General features: G+C 32.4%; 3 protein-coding genes across 6 annotated transcripts in view; 1 reads left to right on the forward strand and 2 right to left on the reverse strand.

The window, feature by feature from the left end:
- Nucleotides 1–279, forward strand: part of LOC129313013 (carotenoid 9,10(9',10')-cleavage dioxygenase 1) — a 23,837-nt gene extending 23,558 nt beyond the window's left edge. Inside the window, exon 14 of the mRNA XM_054955832.1 lies at nucleotides 57–279. Coding sequence (XP_054811807.1) covers nucleotides 57–86 — 30 coding nt within the window. The 3' untranslated portion in view covers nucleotides 87–279. The remainder of the gene's footprint in view (nucleotides 1–56) is intronic.
- Nucleotides 1–18,993, reverse strand: part of LOC129313017 (uncharacterized) — a 21,575-nt gene extending 2,582 nt beyond the window's left edge. Inside the window, exons 1-11 of one of the 2 annotated variants that reach the window (XM_054955841.1) lie at nucleotides 18,837–18,993; nucleotides 18,685–18,752; nucleotides 17,989–18,070; nucleotides 17,775–17,858; nucleotides 16,988–17,027; nucleotides 16,436–16,481; nucleotides 15,777–15,835; nucleotides 15,244–15,311; nucleotides 13,691–13,771; nucleotides 13,542–13,606; nucleotides 12,192–12,578 (exon numbers count right to left, since the gene is read on the reverse strand). In XM_054955841.1, coding sequence (XP_054811816.1) covers nucleotides 12,493–12,578; nucleotides 13,542–13,606; nucleotides 13,691–13,771; nucleotides 15,244–15,311; nucleotides 15,777–15,835; nucleotides 16,436–16,481; nucleotides 16,988–17,027; nucleotides 17,775–17,858; nucleotides 17,989–18,070; nucleotides 18,685–18,752; nucleotides 18,837–18,892 — 735 coding nt within the window. In that variant the 5' untranslated portion in view covers nucleotides 18,893–18,993 and the 3' untranslated portion in view covers nucleotides 12,192–12,492. Of the gene's footprint in view, nucleotides 1–12,191; nucleotides 12,579–13,541; nucleotides 13,607–13,690; nucleotides 13,772–15,243; nucleotides 15,312–15,776; nucleotides 15,836–16,435; nucleotides 16,482–16,987; nucleotides 17,028–17,774; nucleotides 17,859–17,988; nucleotides 18,071–18,684; nucleotides 18,753–18,836 lie in introns of those variants that run through there. The other variant, XM_054955840.1, reaches the window with a different exon arrangement.
- LOC129313015 (nuclear transcription factor Y subunit A-1-like) lies at nucleotides 2,495–7,051 on the reverse strand. Of its 3 annotated transcripts, none has more exons than XM_054955838.1 (7): nucleotides 6,730–7,051; nucleotides 6,038–6,294; nucleotides 5,311–5,423; nucleotides 4,990–5,085; nucleotides 3,970–4,134; nucleotides 3,144–3,496; nucleotides 2,495–2,759 (listed from the first exon to the last, which is right to left on the reverse strand). In XM_054955838.1, the coding sequence occupies exons 2-6, from the start codon at nucleotides 6,276–6,278 to the stop codon at nucleotides 3,173–3,175; spliced, it is 939 nt and encodes a 312-aa protein (XP_054811813.1). In that variant the 5' UTR covers nucleotides 6,279–6,294; nucleotides 6,730–7,051; the 3' UTR covers nucleotides 2,495–2,759; nucleotides 3,144–3,172. The 3 variants fall into 3 exon arrangements, with proteins under 3 accessions (XP_054811813.1, XP_054811812.1, XP_054811814.1); XM_054955837.1 differs by having other exon boundaries at nucleotides 6,755–7,048; XM_054955839.1 differs by having other exon boundaries at nucleotides 5,014–5,085; nucleotides 6,755–7,046.
- Nucleotides 18,994–20,461: the final 1,468 nt, after the last annotated feature.

Genomic DNA, 20,461 nt, shown 5'->3' on the forward strand with positions numbered 1-20,461 from the left:
TATGTTTTTCCCTCTTGTACTTGCATTCTAACAAGAAGTCATGGTTCTCCTCACAGGAACAACTGCAAGCACAGGCGAAACTCTAAAAGAGTTTTAACTTGTAACAGAAGATAAAGCATCCCAGCTGCCTCTGTACACTGTTTACACATCCTTCTCATTCACAAGAGTTTGTTATATATATATATATATATATAAAAGGACACAGCTCATACAGGGTAGACTCTTATGATTACTCCCTCCTTCAAAAATATAAAGCAATTTTAATGTTTTAAGTTTTAATTAATGTGTTTTTTTTTAAAAGTGCTCTTAATACATAAGTCACTTTATATTTATTTTAAAGTAAAACACTGTAACTTTTAGTTAACAATATCTTATATTTTCAAATAAGAGAGTACAAAACGTGTATTTTTAAAGGAAAATTGCATTTATGAACGCCAACTTGATAAAAATGAGATTAAAAGTATTAAAAAAATCATAATTACCCTCAAACATAAAAATTAATGTTAAACATATGCTATAGAAATAATGAAATTTTTAGCCCCTTATATTTATTTCAGTGATCAATTTGATTTATAATTTAGAGAAGAGGCAACTATGTTAAAATTTGTTGATATGGATAATGAAAAATTGGTGGCAATTATGTAGATTAATGAAAAGAAATATAATTATTTATATAAAAAAACAAATTTAGAAACTTTTAAAAATAAAAACAAAACAAAACACATCACAATTAAAAAACTTATTTGAGGATAAGAGTTAATTTGCATTTTTAAAGCTTGAATGATGACTAAATTAATAAAAATTAAATTTGAGAAATCAAATCAGTAATCAAAATAAACTTAGGGGATGAAAAATTTTATTTTCTCGTTATAATATCTTGAGGAAATTATTTATGAAGTTAGTTAAATTTTAAAAAAAATTGCAATAAAGATCCCTTGACCATAGCTAATAAAAAAGAGAACTCTAAAAACTCCAAAAATTCAATGTAGGCTAAGAGTACTGCAATGAAATTAAATTGTGAAGGAAAATTATATAATTATTCCTATTGAAAGATGGTTTTTTGTTCATTAATTTAAGTTATTTATTTCTCTACATGTTATTCACTACCCTATATTAAGTTATTTATTGCCCTATTATTTATTATTTGTCAATTACCTTCAGTTAACAGTCAACTTTTTTCCTTACTTTTGGACATTTGTAATAGATAAACAACAGGCGGTAGGTTAATGGACAATATAATGTAAAGTAATAAATAACAATATGTAGAGAAACAAACAACTAATGTTAGCATGATAACAATATTTGAAATAAAATTAACTAGAAGTAATGAATAAACAACAGACAATAAAACAATGAACAACTTAATATAAAGTAATGAACAATAATATGTAGGGAAGCGAACAATTCATGTTAGCATAATGACAACACTTGGAATAAAATTAACTAAAAGTAATGGACATACAACAGACAGTAGAACAATGAATAACAATATGTAGAAAAACGAGCAACTAATGTTAACATGATGAAAACATTTGGAATGAAATTAACTGAAAGTAAAGATAAATAACAGACAGTAACATAATGAACATTTAATGTAGGGTAATGAACAATAATATGTAGAGAAACAAATAACTCATGTTAACATGATGACAACATTTAGAATGAAATCAATTGAAAGTAATGGACAAACAATATATAGTAGGTCAATGAATAACTTAATGTAGGGTAATAAATAACAAACAATAGAAAAACGAACAATTCATGATTGCGTTGGCTATGTTTTATGGAGAAGATTAATATTGTCATTTCTCTCAGTATTTTAATTTTACTTCAATGCTCTTAAATTATAGTAAAATTTTGAAGTATTTAAGATTTTCCTTTTTTATAAACTATGGTGAAAGGTTTTTATCAAAATCTTCCCTAAATTTTAATTTTTAAAAACAGCAATAAATTTTTACAACTTGATTGCGGCTTTCATTTTATGAACTGGAAATCTTAAATCTTCTAATATATTTTTTGTCAAGTAGGATTCTTGGATATCATTTCTCTCGCTTTTAAAATTGGCTTTTTTGGGCAATTAAATTGGTGTACAGACGACGTCTTATAACCTCTGCAGTCTCACACTATCACACGAGAAAACGCAAGGTCCAAATTTTGAATATCCATTATACACTGAAAATTAAATAGTCCATCATCACCTACAACGTTACCCCGACTGCTTTAAACTAGTGATGACGTGATAAATAATGCCCATACAGCTGCTGCAAAAACGATTTTTGGAAAAATTACTATCAATTGAGCTTAATAATACTTGAATCTAACACGATTAGCTAACTATGTTAAAAAAAAAAAAAAAATCCTACATGAAAGGTAAACTGAACATTCTTTAAGCAATTTTTAGAAAGAAAGAAAGAAAGAACACACGCACAGTAATGATAAAGCATGTGGAGTGAAAAAAGAAGAAATTATAATGCATGGAAGTATAAAAAAGAGCTTTAAAATCATCAAGTCAGTAACCATTAAATCCAGATTGATGTACTCAGATTGAAAAGTGCATCCCAGTGAACAAGTTCAGAAACCATAAAAACTATTATTTCACTTCGTCTTTCATGTATTTAACAAATAAAGCAAACCAAGGAGAGACCAATCACAGAAAGATCTCAACCACTTTAACCAAAGTAACCGAGCCAAGAATGAGTTGCCTTGAGGGTGGTTTCCTCCTATTGAGAAAGAAGAGACAAAGCCTTCAGCCTCTTCACCTGCAAAATTTGATCTTTCTATTAGACTAATGAAACATGCAAGTAAAACACTACAGCATATCCTGGTTTGCTTAATCGTTGAGGATAGAAAACAAATTTTTTATAGAAAATATGGAGAATAAGAATTAGGTAATAATGGTCGTAGAAAATAGGAGCGTTCATAGGTCCCATTGATTATGGACCTGGTTCGACTTAGCCATGAGTTGAAATTTTCAACCCATGGAGGTTGTGGGCTAGGCACATGGCTTAGGTAATGCCCAATCTGACTCATGAACACTCTTGAAAATTATAATAGACTTAGCAGGGATAAAAGTAGAAAGCGAGGAAATCCGTCTCTGCCTAAGATACCAATCAAGGATTTCTGGTACTTAACCCATCCAATACCTGAGAAAATCCACCAACTCAGAAGAGTTTCATTTGATAGCCATATTTGGGGTTCCATGAATCTGCATGCTTCCCCTCTGTCGACCAAACAAGTCTCCATTGAGCATGTTCCCAGCCATGGACACTGACATGTCATGATTCTTTGATGAGCTGAAAATCTCGTTGTTGATAAGAGAATGATCAGAGGAGGGTGTATTGGCAGATATTGCTGACAGGTTTGCACCACTGTTCTTGTCCTTTTTTGGAGCAACGTTGGAATTGTTATTTTCAACCTTCTTTGTATTCAAAAAGCGAACCCCACATCCTCTTGCCCTTCTCATAGCATGTAGGTGACGAGATTCGTGAAGATATGGCTGGTAAAAAAATTTAAGCATTGTCATAATATGATCTCTTACATGGGGAGACAAATAGAGGGTAAATGTCGTTTGAATCCTCTGCAATTGCGTAGTAATATCATATGAAAGATAATGATACAAAGAAGTGAGTGTGTGACTCCCATTTCATTTATTTGCACGTATACCAACACAATGAGTTGTGAATGTAGAAACTGAAATACTACACTCAGAACCACTGTGCTCATTTAGCCAAGGTCACATTAATTGCTTAGACATGGACTATTTGCAGTATTTCAATCACTAAATAGTAAGAACAGAAATAAACAATCCAAGGGATTTTTTTCCTTGCAGAATTTAAAGAGATTTTATATTGTTCTCACATTAGTTGTTCGTCTTTTAAAACCTGTATACTCTTGGCTTCTTAGTAGTTAGCAAGTTAACATGAAATGCTATAATTGAGTGAGATGGCTATATCAACATGTCAACCATACCTTTCTAGCTTTAACAACTTTTCTTGCAAGCTCAGCCTTAGCACGTGATTGCCTTCGCCTTAAAATACCATGATATTGCTTTGCATTGACATAGACAGGCTCCTCTTCCATTTCAAGTGGCAAAGGCATTCTAGCATGATGCATTCCATACAACTGAGGATTTATCTAGCATCATAACAATGGAAATTAGGAAAAAAATCAACAAGAAGTTAATACATGCATTTCGTTCATCTATAATCTTGAGAAATGTAACAAACATCACATGCGGGCAAAACGTAGGGAAGCGAGAAGAATTGAAGTTGAGGGAAAGACAAATTGAGAAACAAATCCATCCTGAAAGGAACCGCATGACACTGGGTAATTATATGTCATTCATAGCATACATAGATAGGCTGGCCAGATTTAGATTCTTCGAAGTAACATGCTTGTGAAATCATTCTAAATTAAGAGACACAGATAGATACAAAGGACTGGAAAGAAAAGGAATGGGTTCCATACAAACTGTCATTCCTTGTTTCGCTCTTTCTTTTACTTCAAAGATGCTTTAACTTCAGATTATCCAAATTCGAAGTCAAAGACAATGCCAATGCAGTTGTTACTGTGACAAGGACATGACTATTCCATCTACAAGGGAAAATAATATATAAAGGACTAAGTGCGTTGGTAGGACCACATATAGTTTGAGTTGTCAAGAATATATTATTCTTTTCAGCAAGAGAAAGTCTGGGTAAGTTGAATTTCCAGAGTTCACCAAACTAGGACAAGCCTCACAATATGAAGAGTGCTTATAGAGATAAATAATATATTATAGAATAAGTAATCACAGACGTAGAGCAGCATTTTGTTGAGATAAAAAATATACTTTTTATTTATGGAGAAACAAACATTAAGTACAAAAATACATGCAAAGAAAATTACTCTCTTCTGATGCCAAACAAAAGAAAACATTAGTTCTTTTCCAGGGGAGAAAGGAGGACAAGTTATAAAGATGTCAAACAAATATGTTCAAGTGAGACCTACTGAAACTGCATTTAGCAAACAGACCATATTTTGATGCCCATGGGATGTCAAGATTCCAGCATATTGTGCATCTGAGTAAGGGTAAGAGGTAAAAACCTGCATGTATTAAAAAGAAAAAAAAACTATATAATCTTTTTATTTCCCATACCCAAAATCAAATGCTGCACAATATCGAAGATTCAGCAAATTGCCAAAATAAATTTCTGAAAGAAAAGAATGGTATTGAGCCAAAATAATATGGGAGACATTGACTAGCTATGAACTCACAATTACAAGTTCCTCAATCCTCTATTTGTGTGAAGGGATTTAGATATGGCTTACAATTGAATGACCAACAAGTTCGGCTTGGGAATTTGAACTGTGTTTACCCATCGTATGTGCTGGAGAGGACAGAACATATTTGTTATTTTGGTGCCCTTTGTTGTCATTTCCACCTGAAACCAATAAGAATTTGTTTAGACATCATATGATGCTTGTGTTCATCCAGAATTCATGGTAAGACTAAGTTAAAACCAAAGATTCTAGTTAATTCCCACTTATGTTCTTTAACCCAACAGAAGAAAAGGTAATTCTGAGAAAAGGGATGAAGAAGAAAAATGTGGACCTATATTATCAATTCTTGGTTTTCCTTGTCCTCAATCAAGGGACTACTGATCCTTTTCACCGTTAAAGAAGTTGAATGGCATGCTATATCTTCAGGCATCTTGAATGTATGGATACAATACAACATATGAAAGTCTCCCTTGTTCGGCATAAAAACTGCCAGGTTATTACCAATGGCGGTTGAATTAAGTAGAAGATATACGATGTCTCTTAAGCAAGGTCTGTTTTAAATGTTGTGGATAGAAAAAATCACACTGAGAGTACTACCTCCTATTTGGAGCTTGGCACTGATCAAATATGAATTAATCAATAGTAACGAGTACCAGATAGTTGTAAAAAAATTATGAAATCACAGAAATTGTACTGTATAAAAGGATATATGTAAAGATTATGATGTACCACACAGCTGCCACTAAGATGTCAAAATACAGACACCAAAACGTACCAACAGCAGAAAGTGAAGGTGAAACCATAGGCTGTGTCTGCTTTGGAAAATCAACTTTATCTGCTCCGTCCTTAGCCGGTGAATTCATGACTGAACCACTTATCTGATATACTGCAGATGATTTAGAGGCATTTTCCTCCACACCACGCCACCATGGCTGAGAGTAAATGCCTGATTGGAATTGAATCTGCCCTCCACCTCCTTCAAACCTCTTATCTTCCACATCAGGTTTTCCTGGCATCCTTCGCAAGTTTTCCCTGAAACCAAACAGGAATGAGAAAAACAGAAATCAAATTACAGGTACACAAGCACGTGATCAAACAGAACCTAATTTGTAACTCCATTGTAGAATTCGCAAAACACAATGAAGTTAAGACTAATTTGAAGCCTTGCAAGATGTTAGGTATCTGATAAAAGGACATAATTAAGTTCTAAATAGACTTGACTTGATCAAGCAGGGTTCTTCAGCTGGGTGTTTATCGCAGTGAAAGACTATCTCACTATCCTTCCCTTTACTAAAATGCAAACTCAAATCTCAAGTATTTTCCCATCTTTTCTTGCCAATCAAACAGACACCCAGAAGGAAATTTCTACTTCAAGTTCCCAAATCAGGGAAAACAGAGTTTCCATTAGGCACCCAGGTCAGTTATTGTTGAATCTAAATCAAAGCAATAGATGACTTCGTGAATTACAAGCAGAAAACTCTGAAGAACTTACTCCAGGTTGCGAAGCAGCAGAACAAGACCTAGAAGATTTAGGATTTGGAGCGTCAATTACTTTGAAATGAGACCCATTCTCTCTCTGCTTCTCCGACTGCCACCTTAAGAGAGACATACAGCAGGCGAGGATGGTGGAATTGGAGAAATATAGCAATAGGTAAAAGAATTACTAAACGAACGTGAAAGAAAGGCGAGAAATTGTGACTGGGTCCACTGGAGAAATTGAGAAAATCATCAGCTGCATTTCCTTCTTTTTTTTTTTTTTTTTTGGCCCCTTTTCCAGTTTTCAAGATAATGGGAGAAAGTGATCAAGCTATATCTGTATCCATGGAGGATAATTTTAGGTTTGAGAAAAGTAAGGTTTTTAAATTATTTCTTACTCACGCAAAGGTCGTTATCGGTGTCTCCTCTTTAGAAGAAAACAAACGAAAACATATTAAACCTAATTATTTGAGTGCAATAGTTGAGTGTGATGGAAGAACTAGGACACACCATGACAAGAATATCCTTCTCAAATTCTTTTTTTCCTTTTGTAGACCGTTTAAAGTTTAGATAAATTAAATTTTGACATAAGTATAAGATGCTCGAAGGAGTCAGGTTGTGCCTATGGCTCGAATAGTATTTACAAAAACATTTATATATCATTTATTAATAAGCTAGTAGGATTTAAACTCATAATTTTATGAATTATAAATTAAATATTTATCAACTAAACTAATTTTTATTGATATCTTTGTCTAATTCTTTCTCTCAGCTCTTTTTTATTAATTTTTCTAATTAATTCCAATTCTTTTATATCAATTTGTAAACGTGATTTTTTTAAAAAAATAATTAGTCAAGTAAATATGCTCTTATTAATATAATAAACCTTCGAATGATATTATAGATTTAGATTTGATAATAAACTCAAACAATAACTCTGATATTTATTTCAAAAAGAATTATTGTTAATTATTACTTAATAAAGTATAGTTTGATAATAAAGTAAAAACAAGCAATTAAAATATATAATAAAACTCTTTGTCCAAAAAAAAAATATATATATATATAAAATAAAGCAAAAATAAATAAAGAGTATTTTTTTAGTTTTATTTATAAGGCAAAGAGAGAAGAAATGCTCCTCTTTATATTTTGCCTTTATTAAATACTTTAAATAAAAATATTAATAATAAAATTTAAAAATATTATTAAGAGTAAAGGTGAAAATTTATTAAATTTTAAGATAAAATTAATAAAATTTAACATTTTTTAATTTTAAAAAAATATTGATTTATGAATAATTTGGACAATTTACCAGCTTGATACTGTCATGTATGAGCAATTTGGACATAATAATATATAATCTATCTCATCAATGAGCTAACCTAACTGAGACACTTTATTTTAAATTTATCGATCCTTATATGATTTTCTTAAATATAGAAATAAAGTTTTTCCTGCATGCCGACACCTGTCTCATGATGTACAACGTGTCTCAATCATAAACGACATACGTGGTCCCCACAAGGTAGACCCCGCCAGTTGCCACGTTGTCGGTCCCTGAAGTGAAGAAGCCATCATCATTATTTGTCAACGCCCCACCAACTAACTAACAGCCGTTTGCGAACGGCTTAGCTTGCCTTCTTTTTCGGTTTGTCGTTTTTCCCACGCATGCTGTAAAACGACGTATTGTGCCGGGAACGAATTTACCTCCGTGGCCATGAATATTTTTAGTTTACACTAATTAATCTTTTTTCAGTTATCGTCAACTATGAAAAAAATAATAAAATAATTTTTTTACTATGATTAACAAAATTTTAAATTCATTTAGTTATTTATCAACTAATGACATGTATCTTTTACATAAAAACAAAAGGTATTTAAGACTCCTTTATACAAGTTAACTAACTTATAATCAATGGTTAAATAAAAATTAATTTTAAGTAAATTTTATCGAATCCATCAAGTTTTATTTATCAATAATTTAATATTAGTTACACTTTAAAAAAAATTCATCGTTTAATCTATATAATTTTAACTCAATTACTAATACAACTTAGTATCTAAAATTTAATTTGATGTAACTCAATTTTTTAAGTTTTACCCACTTGATAACTAATCTATTGAAGAATAAGATATTTTCTAAAGATGTAAAGATTAATTTATTAAATTTTTAAAATTTGAGATATTAGATAATTGCTAAGTCAAAATTATATGATCAAATAATTAATTTTTTCTTTTATATCACATAGTTTATTATTAGACTTCCTTATTCAATCCAAAGAACATATTTTAGGAGAGCAAAGTTAATATTGCATTAATTTATTTATAAAAAATAAAACCAAAAACGTTAATTTATTTTTTATTTAATGGAGAAAATTGTTTAAATTAGATACCTTGAACCCTTCCCTTGATTTACCAAGTGGAAGACACGTGTGGTGTGACAGGGACCCCAAAGGGATGGCGAGTGTTTTTGTAAGCCGTAACGTAACACGTGGCAAGGAATGAAGGTATTGAGGTGGCAAAGAGCTGAGCACACACGCACATTCATACACAACTGTACCATAATTTTTTTTGGTCCACATACAATGTCTCATATTAAAAAAGTACACCCCACACACTCATCACGCTCTTTTTTCAACTGAACTGGTAAATGTATGTTTGATTCTGTGATTCTACTTTTAGAGTTGCCTTCTAGAGTAGTGTCGTATTTGTCTGTGAGTCTTGTTTCCTACTACATCTGTTTAAAAATTTGAGGAATTTTTGTTCAAATCGTACTTCCTATTAAATTAGTTAATCATTTTTTCATACTTACTCTTAATTAAATATTTTACTTTAAAATAAATATAAAATAATTTATTTATCAATATTACTCGTAAAAAAATATATTAATTACGTCCTAAAATACTAAAAATATTTTATATTTTTTATAATTTAATTTTTAAAAAAATTTATATTTTGTAACAAAAAGAATAAGTTGGTTCATATTTTCATGATCCTTTAAAATTATAACTCATGTAAACGATTTTCAAGATGACAAGGAGCAAAATTTTTGCCCCAAAAAATATGAATATAAATAAAAAGATATCAACTTAATCAGTTTTGATTTCAGAAATCTCATTTTAAAATAATTATTTTATGGACAAATAGCTTGCAACCTGTGAAATAACTCATGGTCGTATAAAACAACATGTTATCTAAATAAGTGGTCGAGATTTCGATCTCAATCCTTAGATGTAAGGATCTAATTAAAAAGGGGTTTGCCATTTACCCTAAATATCTTGAAAAAGATTAGTCTATACATTAGGCTGGATATACTCATTATGTCTCACAAAAATAAACTATATAATATGTAACCACCAAACAAAAGATTTTTTATTGTTTTCCCATAACAATCTCCCTTGCATTAGAGCATATACACTTCCTCCAGTCTCATTTATAAATTACTTTTAACATATTTTACTGAATCAATAAAAATTTTAAAATTTATTAATTGTGTCTAAAAATTTAATAAATTTTTAACTTTATCCCTATTATATTTGTATACTTTAATAATATGATTTCTCTCATGAAAAATTAATGAGAGTAAAAAAGAGAACCTATGTTAAAAATTTAATGACATAACTTACAAATATAACTAAAAAAAGCACTCTGTCTACCTTATAAATGAAAATAGGAGTAATTATTTAGCATTATCTAGTTATTTAATTAAATATGGTAGGATTTAATAAAAAGAAGTTAATCCAGTTCAAATTTAGATTAGTTGGTAATATAAGAAATTGAATGGTTGTACCAGAACTCATTATATCTCTAGATTTTGCTCAGCAATCAAAAGGAATTTAACAATGAGCACATAGTAGAACAAGGCATGATATGACATGATTGTGGCAGTGGAGCATATATAATCAAGCGTATATGATGCATGAGTTTTACTTTTTACACTCAATACCCCCAAAAGAGGAATGCGCATGCTTGCAGTGTGAGTCTACCACAAAACACACACACAAGTTTCTTGGTTTTGAAGGCTCAATTCAAAGAAAGTGATGATTCTCATAAGATCTTAATGTCTAAGCCACAGAGGACCCTACTCCTACATTTCCTTCTGAACAAGAATTTGGGGAAGGGACAGTGACCCTTACAAGTGGATGAGTGGCTTTTCCAAAAGGAAGCAAAAGGGGGAAAAAAAACAAACCAACCTTGCTCTTGTTGTACTTTTGAACAAGCCATGAACCACAATAAAAAAAAAATTAGAAGTTAAGACACTTGATTCAACTGATAAAGGAGTTATATCAGCTAAAATAGAAGTCTTGAATTCAAACTCTATAAATGCAATAGTATTGATGGCATAGTATAAAAATATGGGTCAACTCACCCAATTAAACCGTTAAACTGTTAAACTAGTGTCTTAACCAATTTAATAAAATGATTTATTTATGATTAGTTTAATCACAATTCAATTAAAGTTTTAACTATTAACCTTTAAATTAGTGCCTTAACTTATCTAGTTTTTAGTATTTTGTGGTGTAAAGTCTTTGTCTAAAAAAGCCCTATCCTAACTTGATTTGTATTAGTCTAAACCTTGTTAAAGCCTTCTTAGCTCAACATAGAACAGACTTGGGATAGAGGATACCAATGCCCCACACAAAATAAAATAAAATTAAAGTTAAGTTTCACTTTCCAAAGATGATTTTTGAGGTTCAGGGCATTCATACTGTACATTCAATTTTTAGGTTAGTGACTCATTCTGGCATCAAGTTTTGGTCAATGTGTGCCCCCACATTGATAATGTTTCGCCTCCTTTTACTCCAATCCGTGGCAACAGATTCTAATTATTGACTTTGGAAGTTCATTAATGCCCTGGAGATAATGATGAAAAAAGTCACCACCTTTTCTGTTTCACCATGGATCTGAAACTATTCAAAGTTGTGAGCTCTTTTGGCATCCGAAGATGAATCTATGCCTCTATGGTAATGAAATTTGGTGTTCCATATCCCATTTTTAAGTGACATGTTGATTAGAATTAAATAGGTAATTACACATTAATTGACATGAGGCATGAAAAGAAATTTAAAACCTATAAAATTAAAATATTCTGGAGTGTGAAAGAAAGTAATGCAATGAATAGAGGGAAAATTGGAGAAAAGTACCTAATAAGTAAATTAATTAAAGAAAGGAACCTAACTTGCAGAACATGGAAGAAACGGCGCGGAATCATGAAAGAGAAAATGCAAATTTTGGATCTGATCCTTTTCCCTAATTAATTTTCTAATTAGATCCTTTTCCACAATTTTCGCAAGAATAAATGTTTATGAAATTCATTCTCTCTCCTCATCTACTCTGTTCTCTTTCTGTTTCTCTTACTTCAGAAACATTTTACATGCCTCTAGCTTTAGAAGCCATTTTACACTAAGATTCATGCTGGGGAAAGGCTTGGGAGTTGTAAATGGCAAGGAAGCTTTTGACGTTTAAATATATATTCATCTGGAAAAGGTAATAATAGTATTCAAGCTATACATAAACTCTCTTTAACACATTATAGTACGAGCACAATGTTAAGTGTAAACTACATAGAGTTAAGAGGAGATAGTTTCCTCGAGAACAATTGTGATCTCCTAACTTTCGTACTATATACATCTGCCTACAGGTCCAGTGGTCCTCTCTCGTGTGCCCCTAACAGAACCCAAAATCTTGTTTCTTGTCCAACTTTGGTTTGCAGATATACCTTTTGCCTTTGGTGCTGCAATCAATCAGCTACGATCACGGAAACAATCCCTCCAGAAATTCATCAAAGTTATCGTCGTCATCAATTTTATGATCACTGGCAGAAGTTGAAGCCCTTTTCCCTGTTAATATGTAAGAAATCCTCAGCTTATAGGATTAGACGCAAGGAGAAAGAATTTCCAGACATTCTTCAAGGGAAAAAAATAAAAAAGGAAAGATTTCTACATATTCAATTACAGATAGAATCAAGTCAACTTAGGCAAGCCCAGTCTGCAGAAACGACCATTTTCAAAACCAGCAGAAGAATAGGCACCATTCAAACCAAATCAAGGAAAATATATCTATACTAACATAAGCCTGGCAAATTAAGATAACAATCAACATAATCAACAATTCCTGAGAAACTTGGTGCATACTAATTATTACTTTCATATTTAGGACCGGCTCAGCAGATGTACACCTGAAGCAGCCAACAAAATTAATGATAGCATGGACTCAAATCCTCAAAAGAAGAGACAGCCAAATATCCAAGATGAAGTTACACGCATACACTGATGTGCGGCATAGATAACCTCCAAGGTCCCAACAAATAGGCCTCAAGCTTCATATAACAACAGCATGCAGGGGCAAATTAATGACCAGAATATTGCTTTCAGAATGATCCATTCCCTTCAGTGAACCAAGAAAATTATTTTCATTTTTTTATGAAAATACCTTGAATTCATTAATTCCAGTCAGACCTTCCTACTAAATAATCTGAAATGCATCTTTACAGAACGCATTAAATAACATATCCTCTTCTGCATATTTTATATGCTGCAAGGTTTTGTTTTCATAAAAAATCAATTGCCAATCAACATTGCAAACTATGCAAATAATAGAGCAACTATTGAAATACACAACCACGAGCACATTATGCTTGATCCCAGTTGTTTTGCTTAGTTTTCCTTTAGGTTTAGTCTCCAGTGTTTTTACTTTCCTGTGTTATTCATAATATCACATGAAAAAAAAAGAAAAAAAAAATGGCAAGCACATTTTCAGGAAGTAAAACTGTGATTCACTTCTAAAACAAGGCAACATCAAACCTTCTCGCCTCCTCTCTTTGCTTTTGTCCAGCTCATCTGAATCATCATCACTCTTTGACCGGTTCCTATAAATCAAAGGTCTCGATCTATTATCTTTTTGTCTACTATGTGTGCAAAAATAATAAAAGAGACGGAAACAAAATCCTAACCTCTTTCGGCTGTCTTCCTTTTCTCTTTTTTCTAATTTTTCTTTCTCTTTCATCCTCTTGTAATGAAGCTTCTCGGCACATCTTTAGCAACAATAAAATGAAAAATTAAGAAATGAAATCCTTTTGCCAAACAACATAGTAGGGCATTTCCAATATTCCGTTCAAGGTCTCCGGAATAACTTTCTGATTGTAAGTGTTTTTGCAGAAGAGTGAATGCAAAATCTTCTGTGCCAGCACAATCTCAAAGTTGAATATCCTAGAAATGCCAATATACACTTTTCCCATAACTAATCTAATTTCTCTCAAGTCGATATAAGACTCATAGTTTTTCTTACATGCATAATATCCACAATTAGAGAAGTTTACAAAAGTTACTTCATAAGGAACATGTATCAAACATTAGCATAGATGCATATATTTCAAATAATCTTCCTTTCGCAAATATATCACTTTGATAAAAAACAACTACTTTCCTAGGATAATACCTTTAAATCGTATCTATCTTAATCATAAGATATATCCCGATGTAACTTAATTTCAATTTGATGCCTTTTAGACTATGGGTTTAATGTTAATTTTCATGATAAAATTTTTTACATTTTGAGCAATTCAACCTTTTATGGTTTGGCATTTCTTTCAAAAGTTTTTTGCTATGGATATTGTTGGTGATATTTATTCACATAATTGCTTTACTTCTAATAATATTGATATGAATATCTAACCTGCTAGACTAGAATACATTAATCAAAATAAAATGATTAAACTAGCTAAAGAACGAATGCTAGATCCAATTTCAAATATGAAAAATGTCTTTATATGAAACTTGTCTAGCTGACAAAACAACTAGAAAACCTTTTGGTAAAGATAAGAGGGTTGAAAATTCATTGCAATTAATCCATTCAAGTTTCAAGCTTTAATTTTTGTCATTTGAAACAAAATAATTTTCATAAGAATGGCCAGACTAGAAGAGTTTCAGTCACAAAACTTAGGTTTAACATTCCAAAATGGCAAATTGTTGAAGGTCAAGCCCAAGAAGTGTTGAGCACCCTCCATAGGGTTACAGCTTATTTGCTTTAGTTTTCATCTTATTTATTATTATTTTTCGTCATTATCATTCTTATCTATTCTGTTTATATTTAACGCATTCTTTAGACAGATTTGACCTAGATTTCAAAACCCTAGAGCTGGGAGGCAGGCTTGTTGCCTCAGATACATTAGCAGCATTCAGCTCGACCAAGTACCATGATAGAACCAGTATTGACCTCAGTCGTTTTCCTACAAAAATTGACTCATCCAGAATCAGATTTTAAAAAGTTGATTCTCTTCGGAATCCAGAATTCCACAGCAACTCCAACATGAACTCACGTTTCATCATGAAATGTATTTCCCATAAATATTCAAGGCAAAGCATTTTTTTTCATCCCAATGCAAAAACGCTTCTTTTAGGGGACAATTTGGCTATGCAAACATTCACCACAGAAGCTTAACAACCAAATTTTCATGAATATAGTGATTACAAGTAACAAAGCTAGCAAAAGCACATAATGACTCACCTCTCACAGGTTACCAACTTAACTAGGGCTTGTTTGTTTTCCCCAGCTTCGAAGTAACAGAAGTTCACCTGTGAAGAATGCAAAGATATGGAAACATCAAACGAGATAAGGCAAACCACAATGACTCATTTTCCAGGCAAAAGTTTTTGACAGGATAGAGTGTGTAACCCATTTAAAAAATAAGAAATTGAAAGAGAAAAAGATATCATATGAAAAGCAAAAGAATGTCAAAAAACTAGGATTAGGCATCTTTTAATTACAGTTTTTTTTCTTATTTTTACTTGTTCCCGTATGAAAACCTTCTTAATAGGTCAACTTCCTCCTTCGCCACAATTTTTTCATTGCTTCTTGCATCTATCAAGCTCTTTTTCCACCGTTAAATCAATATCCCTTCAGTCTCATTCTCTCATCAAGTACTTTTATGGCATATGCCAATAGAGTCAAACTAACATGTGAACACCAAGCATAGTGATGACACTGGCACATAGCTGAGTAGTGGAATAGATTAATGAATGATAAGAATAAAAACTTGCCTCATAGCTTGCTAAACCATCTTTCTCATCACAATGCTTGTTTCCACATATGAACTGGCCTGCAAAGTTGTGTAACCAATTAATTCTAAAACTTATCACGCTCCTGGCCATTTTTAAAATCCATAGAAACTTGAGACAACTATTTCCATAACAGCACAAATGAAATAGACAAGAAAATCTGAAGATAAAGTACTTGTATAAGCATGATCTCCAGAATAAGCATTCATATACTTTCACAGGTTTAGTAAAGCAAGTTTGGAAACTAGTCAACTTGTTGAGCTGACAAAAACAATGGGTGATGTAGTAAATAAAACATAATTTTATGAAACCTAATATATTTTTCTTGAGGCTTCAAATAAAAACAGTAATGAACTAGAATAATCAATTTTCTTCTAAAAGGACTAGTAACAATGCATTTGGATACTTAGATGATTCAAAGCTTTATTCATTTAAATTGCATCTCATCAAATCAAGTATTAGGTTAACAATATAAAAATCCTGAAACTCAAATAAATTTTGATAAATTGAACATGAAGTTAAATGGACAAGTTCGTTTGCAAAGAAATAAGTCTAAAAAAGTGACACAAGCCAAAATGCACAAGATAGACCTAGGGGGTGAAAAATGATTCCTCAGTAGCCAGCAAGAGAATCATCATTACCCTTGCCAGATATTACTTCCTTCTCTGTCCTCCATCTGAGGCCAATCTACAAGAATATGCCATTATTAACATATGATCTTTAAAATGCACTCAGTCACTGAATTTTAATGACACAAAATAGGAGAGCCTCCACCACCAAAATCCCGTGAAACTGGAATTGCACCAGAATCTCCTCTCTCTAAAAAGATTTCAAATGGTTTATACATTCCCTAATAACAAAGCATTAAAGAAATTAAGAAATGACTTCGCTCTGACCAGAAAGACACACCAATTATAAAACTAAAAAAGCAGATAATATTGTCAGCATGCATCAATCACCCTAAACCTGAAGGCTGAAGCATACAATGAGTTCAAGAATTGCCCAAAGTAGAAACCTCTATATGTCTCAAGGCACCCTTGAGAACAAAAGTAGGGAATCAGGTAGCAAATGCAAACACTAAACCCCTTGTATCAGTGATCAAACAACACAATGAAATAAAAATATAAAGAAACAACAAAAGAATGACAGCATTTTGAAATACAGCAAGAATAAGTTCCATAGATATTAATTACCTTGCCACTCCTGTACTGAGACATATCAGCAATGCAGTATCTTTAGAATATTCAATTAAGGAAACAATCAAACAGGAAGATTCCGCACCACAAAAAATTAGAACATTTTAGGGAAAACGAAATAAGAAGCAACACATGATTTTAAAAGTCACAGAACTATGAGCATCAAGGATGATCAAAGTAAACAAATTACTCACTGAAATTTCTCATAGGCACATTGGTAAGAGTCTAACTGATAAGGAAAATAGATGAAGAAGAGAAATTCTAATAAGAAATTATCAAGCAAGAATCTCACTTAATAACTCCTTAACAGCCATAAGTGTGGAGAATCTCCAATGGGTGAAACTGAGTTTATTTCTGATATGACTAGCCTTCAACGTAGTTAGCATATATATAATACTGATTACAATAACTGAATATCTGAAACAGAACAAAATCTCCTAAAATTACTCAAACAGCTAGATATCACTAACTAACCACAACAGAGGTTATGGTCCCTTATTCTGCTCCTAAAGTCTCTCTAACTAAACAATTCAAAATTCAAATGAATAACAATAAACAATAAACAATAACTTAATTCAGTTTTTGTTTTTTTCCTCCTGGAATAAGTCAGCATTGGTTTCTTATCACACATTTACAAACCAATATAGTATGATATGCACAAAGTCTAAGATTACATCAAGTATCACCAAAATTTTTTAAAAATTTTGAAACAAATAAATACCAGCCGGTTCTCTTTCAATACCAATAAATTCAGTAAAACAAGTGATCAAGTTGTAAAGGATACTCTTTGAAAAGCTTGTCATAATAACGTTTCACCAGCCTTTGTTCCCATGAAGGATTCATATCATCCTCTTCAGAGCGTATGAATCTTGCATTACATTTGAATTAACAACATCAGAAATTCGGGCAACAGGAGTTGACATTGAGATAAGCTTCAGGCCTTCGGGGTTCAGTAATATAGCAAACAAATGGAGACCAGAAACCATGAATGAACTTACCTATATCCTTCTCTCAGTGTGTCTTTATCTGTTTTAATAGGCACACGAAAGTTGGATGATTTTTCTTTCCCATAAAAGCTAGCTGTAAAACCACCAGAGAATTCTTAGAACTTGGAAACTTACTAAAACATAATACAGCCATACTCAGGCTGTAGAAAACTAATTAAAGTTTTCCCCCTAGTAATTACTAATTATTAAGCCCAACATATGATGCTCAGCAATCCACAGAAGGCATATAAAACATATCGCCTGAGTGAACTACCGGACCCCTGGAACCTATCTTTTTATGAGATGGTACCAGCTCTCAGCGAAGGAAAAAGATCCATGGCTCTAGTTACTATAAAGGGGGATGTGAGGATGATTGTAGCCTCCTGCCTTCTAAGTGGAGGAGACTGTTCATCATCCACTTGCTTTAGGACATAAAGGACCCAACAAATCAAGTACTCAAAATTTGCTTAATTTCCTTAGCGTCCATTCCCAGTCCAATTGACACCTGATCAAATACCTGGAGCTTAATAATAGATTATGACCAAGGAAAATCTAATTGGGGGGAAGAAATACTTTTAGCTTCCCTCACAACGCGTCCATTGAAATGGCCCTAAAAATCAAGTTGGACGACAGCTTACACGTTATTTTCTAAGGGCAATTCCCAAATGCTGTACAAATAAAACTTCTGGTTTAATATTTTAACCGTACCGTAATCTTTAATGAACTTTTTATGCCGATCATAAGCATTGAGCCCTCGAATATGTGCCTGGTATTGCCTACAATACCATTAAAATGGAATTAGGCAAGAAAGCGAGTGCAATAACACCGAAAATTAGGAGAATCAAAATCAACAAACGCACTGTTTTCTCTCTTCTCTCTCAAAAATTGCTGATTTGAGAGAACCCAAAGATGCCATGCTTGTCCCTCACACAGCCAAACCCTACTTGCCAATAGTCAGGCGGAACGCTCATGCGATTCGGCTCCCAGGAGAGGAGCAATACTGCAATAGCCAATAGAGCTGGCGGAGAACCGTAAAACGACGTTAGTTGATGATCCCTCTAAATTCAGATAACGACATGTCGTTTCACTTCTACAAAAAAAAAAAAAAATTCCCCTTCGGAGTAACATATCCATCATTTCCTCACTTATTAAAGTTTTTTTATAGTTATGTGACATATTTGAACATTATTATATCTGATAAATAGCTATCTAAACATGTTATGCATTCACGCAAATTCTAACCCGAAATCATGTATTCAAATGATCATGATTCATTAGATTAGAACAAACATATATTTAAAATAAAATGAGGGATTCCCAGTACTTGAACAAGTAGAAGCTGATTTATGAAAAAAATATAATAAATTCTTAGCACAAGAGGAACTGTTGTGGTACCAATAATTAAGATGTAAGTAGTTGAGCTGGGGTGATAAAAACAATAGATTTTTTCATACTAACACCGTGGTTTGAAAAAGGAGAAACAAAATTGAAGCCTTAAAAAATTCTCAAGGCAATTGGGTGTTTGCTTAAGAAGAGTTGAAGAATGTGACAATTCAATATTATAAAGACGTTTTCACTTCAAAGATAGAGAGGTCTCTCTCAAGGATAACACCTTTGCGTTACCCAAGTCTTAGTAAAGAGGAGTTAGCTTCTTTAGAGAGGACAATCATAAATGATAAAATTAAAAAAGCTACTTTTGAGATAGGAGTGTTTAAAACCCCAAGTCCAAATGAAATTCAAGCAGCATTTTACCACCAATACTAGGATTATTTGAAGAGCTCTATTTGAACTTTGGTGAAAGATCTTTTTAGGGATCCAAGGTGGATAAGGAACGTGAATGACACCCATATTGTACTTATCCCTAAAGTTGAGAAACCCAATAGTATGAAAGAATTTAGATCATTATCCCTTTGTAATGTGAGCTACAAGATTGTAACAAAAATCATAGCTAACATAATCAAGGGACTTATGGGTAAAAGTATTGGTGATCATCAGAGTAGCTTCATTGCTAGTAGATAAAGTAGTGATAATATCATCATTGTCCAGGAGGTCATCAATACAATGACGAGGAAGTCTAGAAAGAATGGATTTGTGGTAGTAAAAGTGGATTTGAAAAAGGCTTATGATATACTTGAGTAGTCTTTTATAGACCAATGCTTGAGAGAGGTGGGATTTAGAGAAAATCTATGCAAAGTTATCATGGCATTTATAAGCTCCCCAACTACCAAGGTACTATGGAATGGAGAACATACAATGATGTTTAAGCCTTCTAGGGGGTTATATCAAGGTGTTCCTTTATCCCCTTATATCTTTACCATCTATATGAAAAAATTGAGTCATGTCATTGAGGAAGACATTTCGAAGGGTGAATGGAACCCTATACACCATGTTAAGAATAGGCCTCCGTTGTCACTTTTGCTCTGTGTGAATGATTTGGTCCTCTTTAGGGAAGCCTCTAGAAGCCAAATTCAATGCATGAATAGGT

Source organism: Prosopis cineraria, unplaced genomic scaffold (assembly GCF_029017545.1).
Source record: "Prosopis cineraria cultivar Desert tree isolate PC_DT_omini unplaced genomic scaffold, ASM2901754v1 PC6, whole genome shotgun sequence".
In the NCBI taxonomy this organism is placed as follows: domain Eukaryota; kingdom Viridiplantae; phylum Streptophyta; class Magnoliopsida; order Fabales; family Fabaceae; genus Prosopis; species Prosopis cineraria.

Excerpts from the sequence above, each read along its gene's own strand:
- LOC129313015 (XM_054955838.1), bottom strand. The coding sequence starts at position 6,278 with ATGCCAGGAAAACCTGATGTGGAAGATAAGAGGTTTGAAGGAGGTGGA. Across the intron at positions 4,135-4,989 it reads GTTTGCTAAATGCAGTTTCA|ATAAATCCTCAGTTGTATGG; the intron begins GTAGGTCTCACT and ends TTATGATGCTAG. Across the intron at positions 3,497-3,969 it reads AAGTTGTTAAAGCTAGAAAG|CCATATCTTCACGAATCTCG; the intron begins GTATGGTTGACA and ends TTTTTTTACCAG.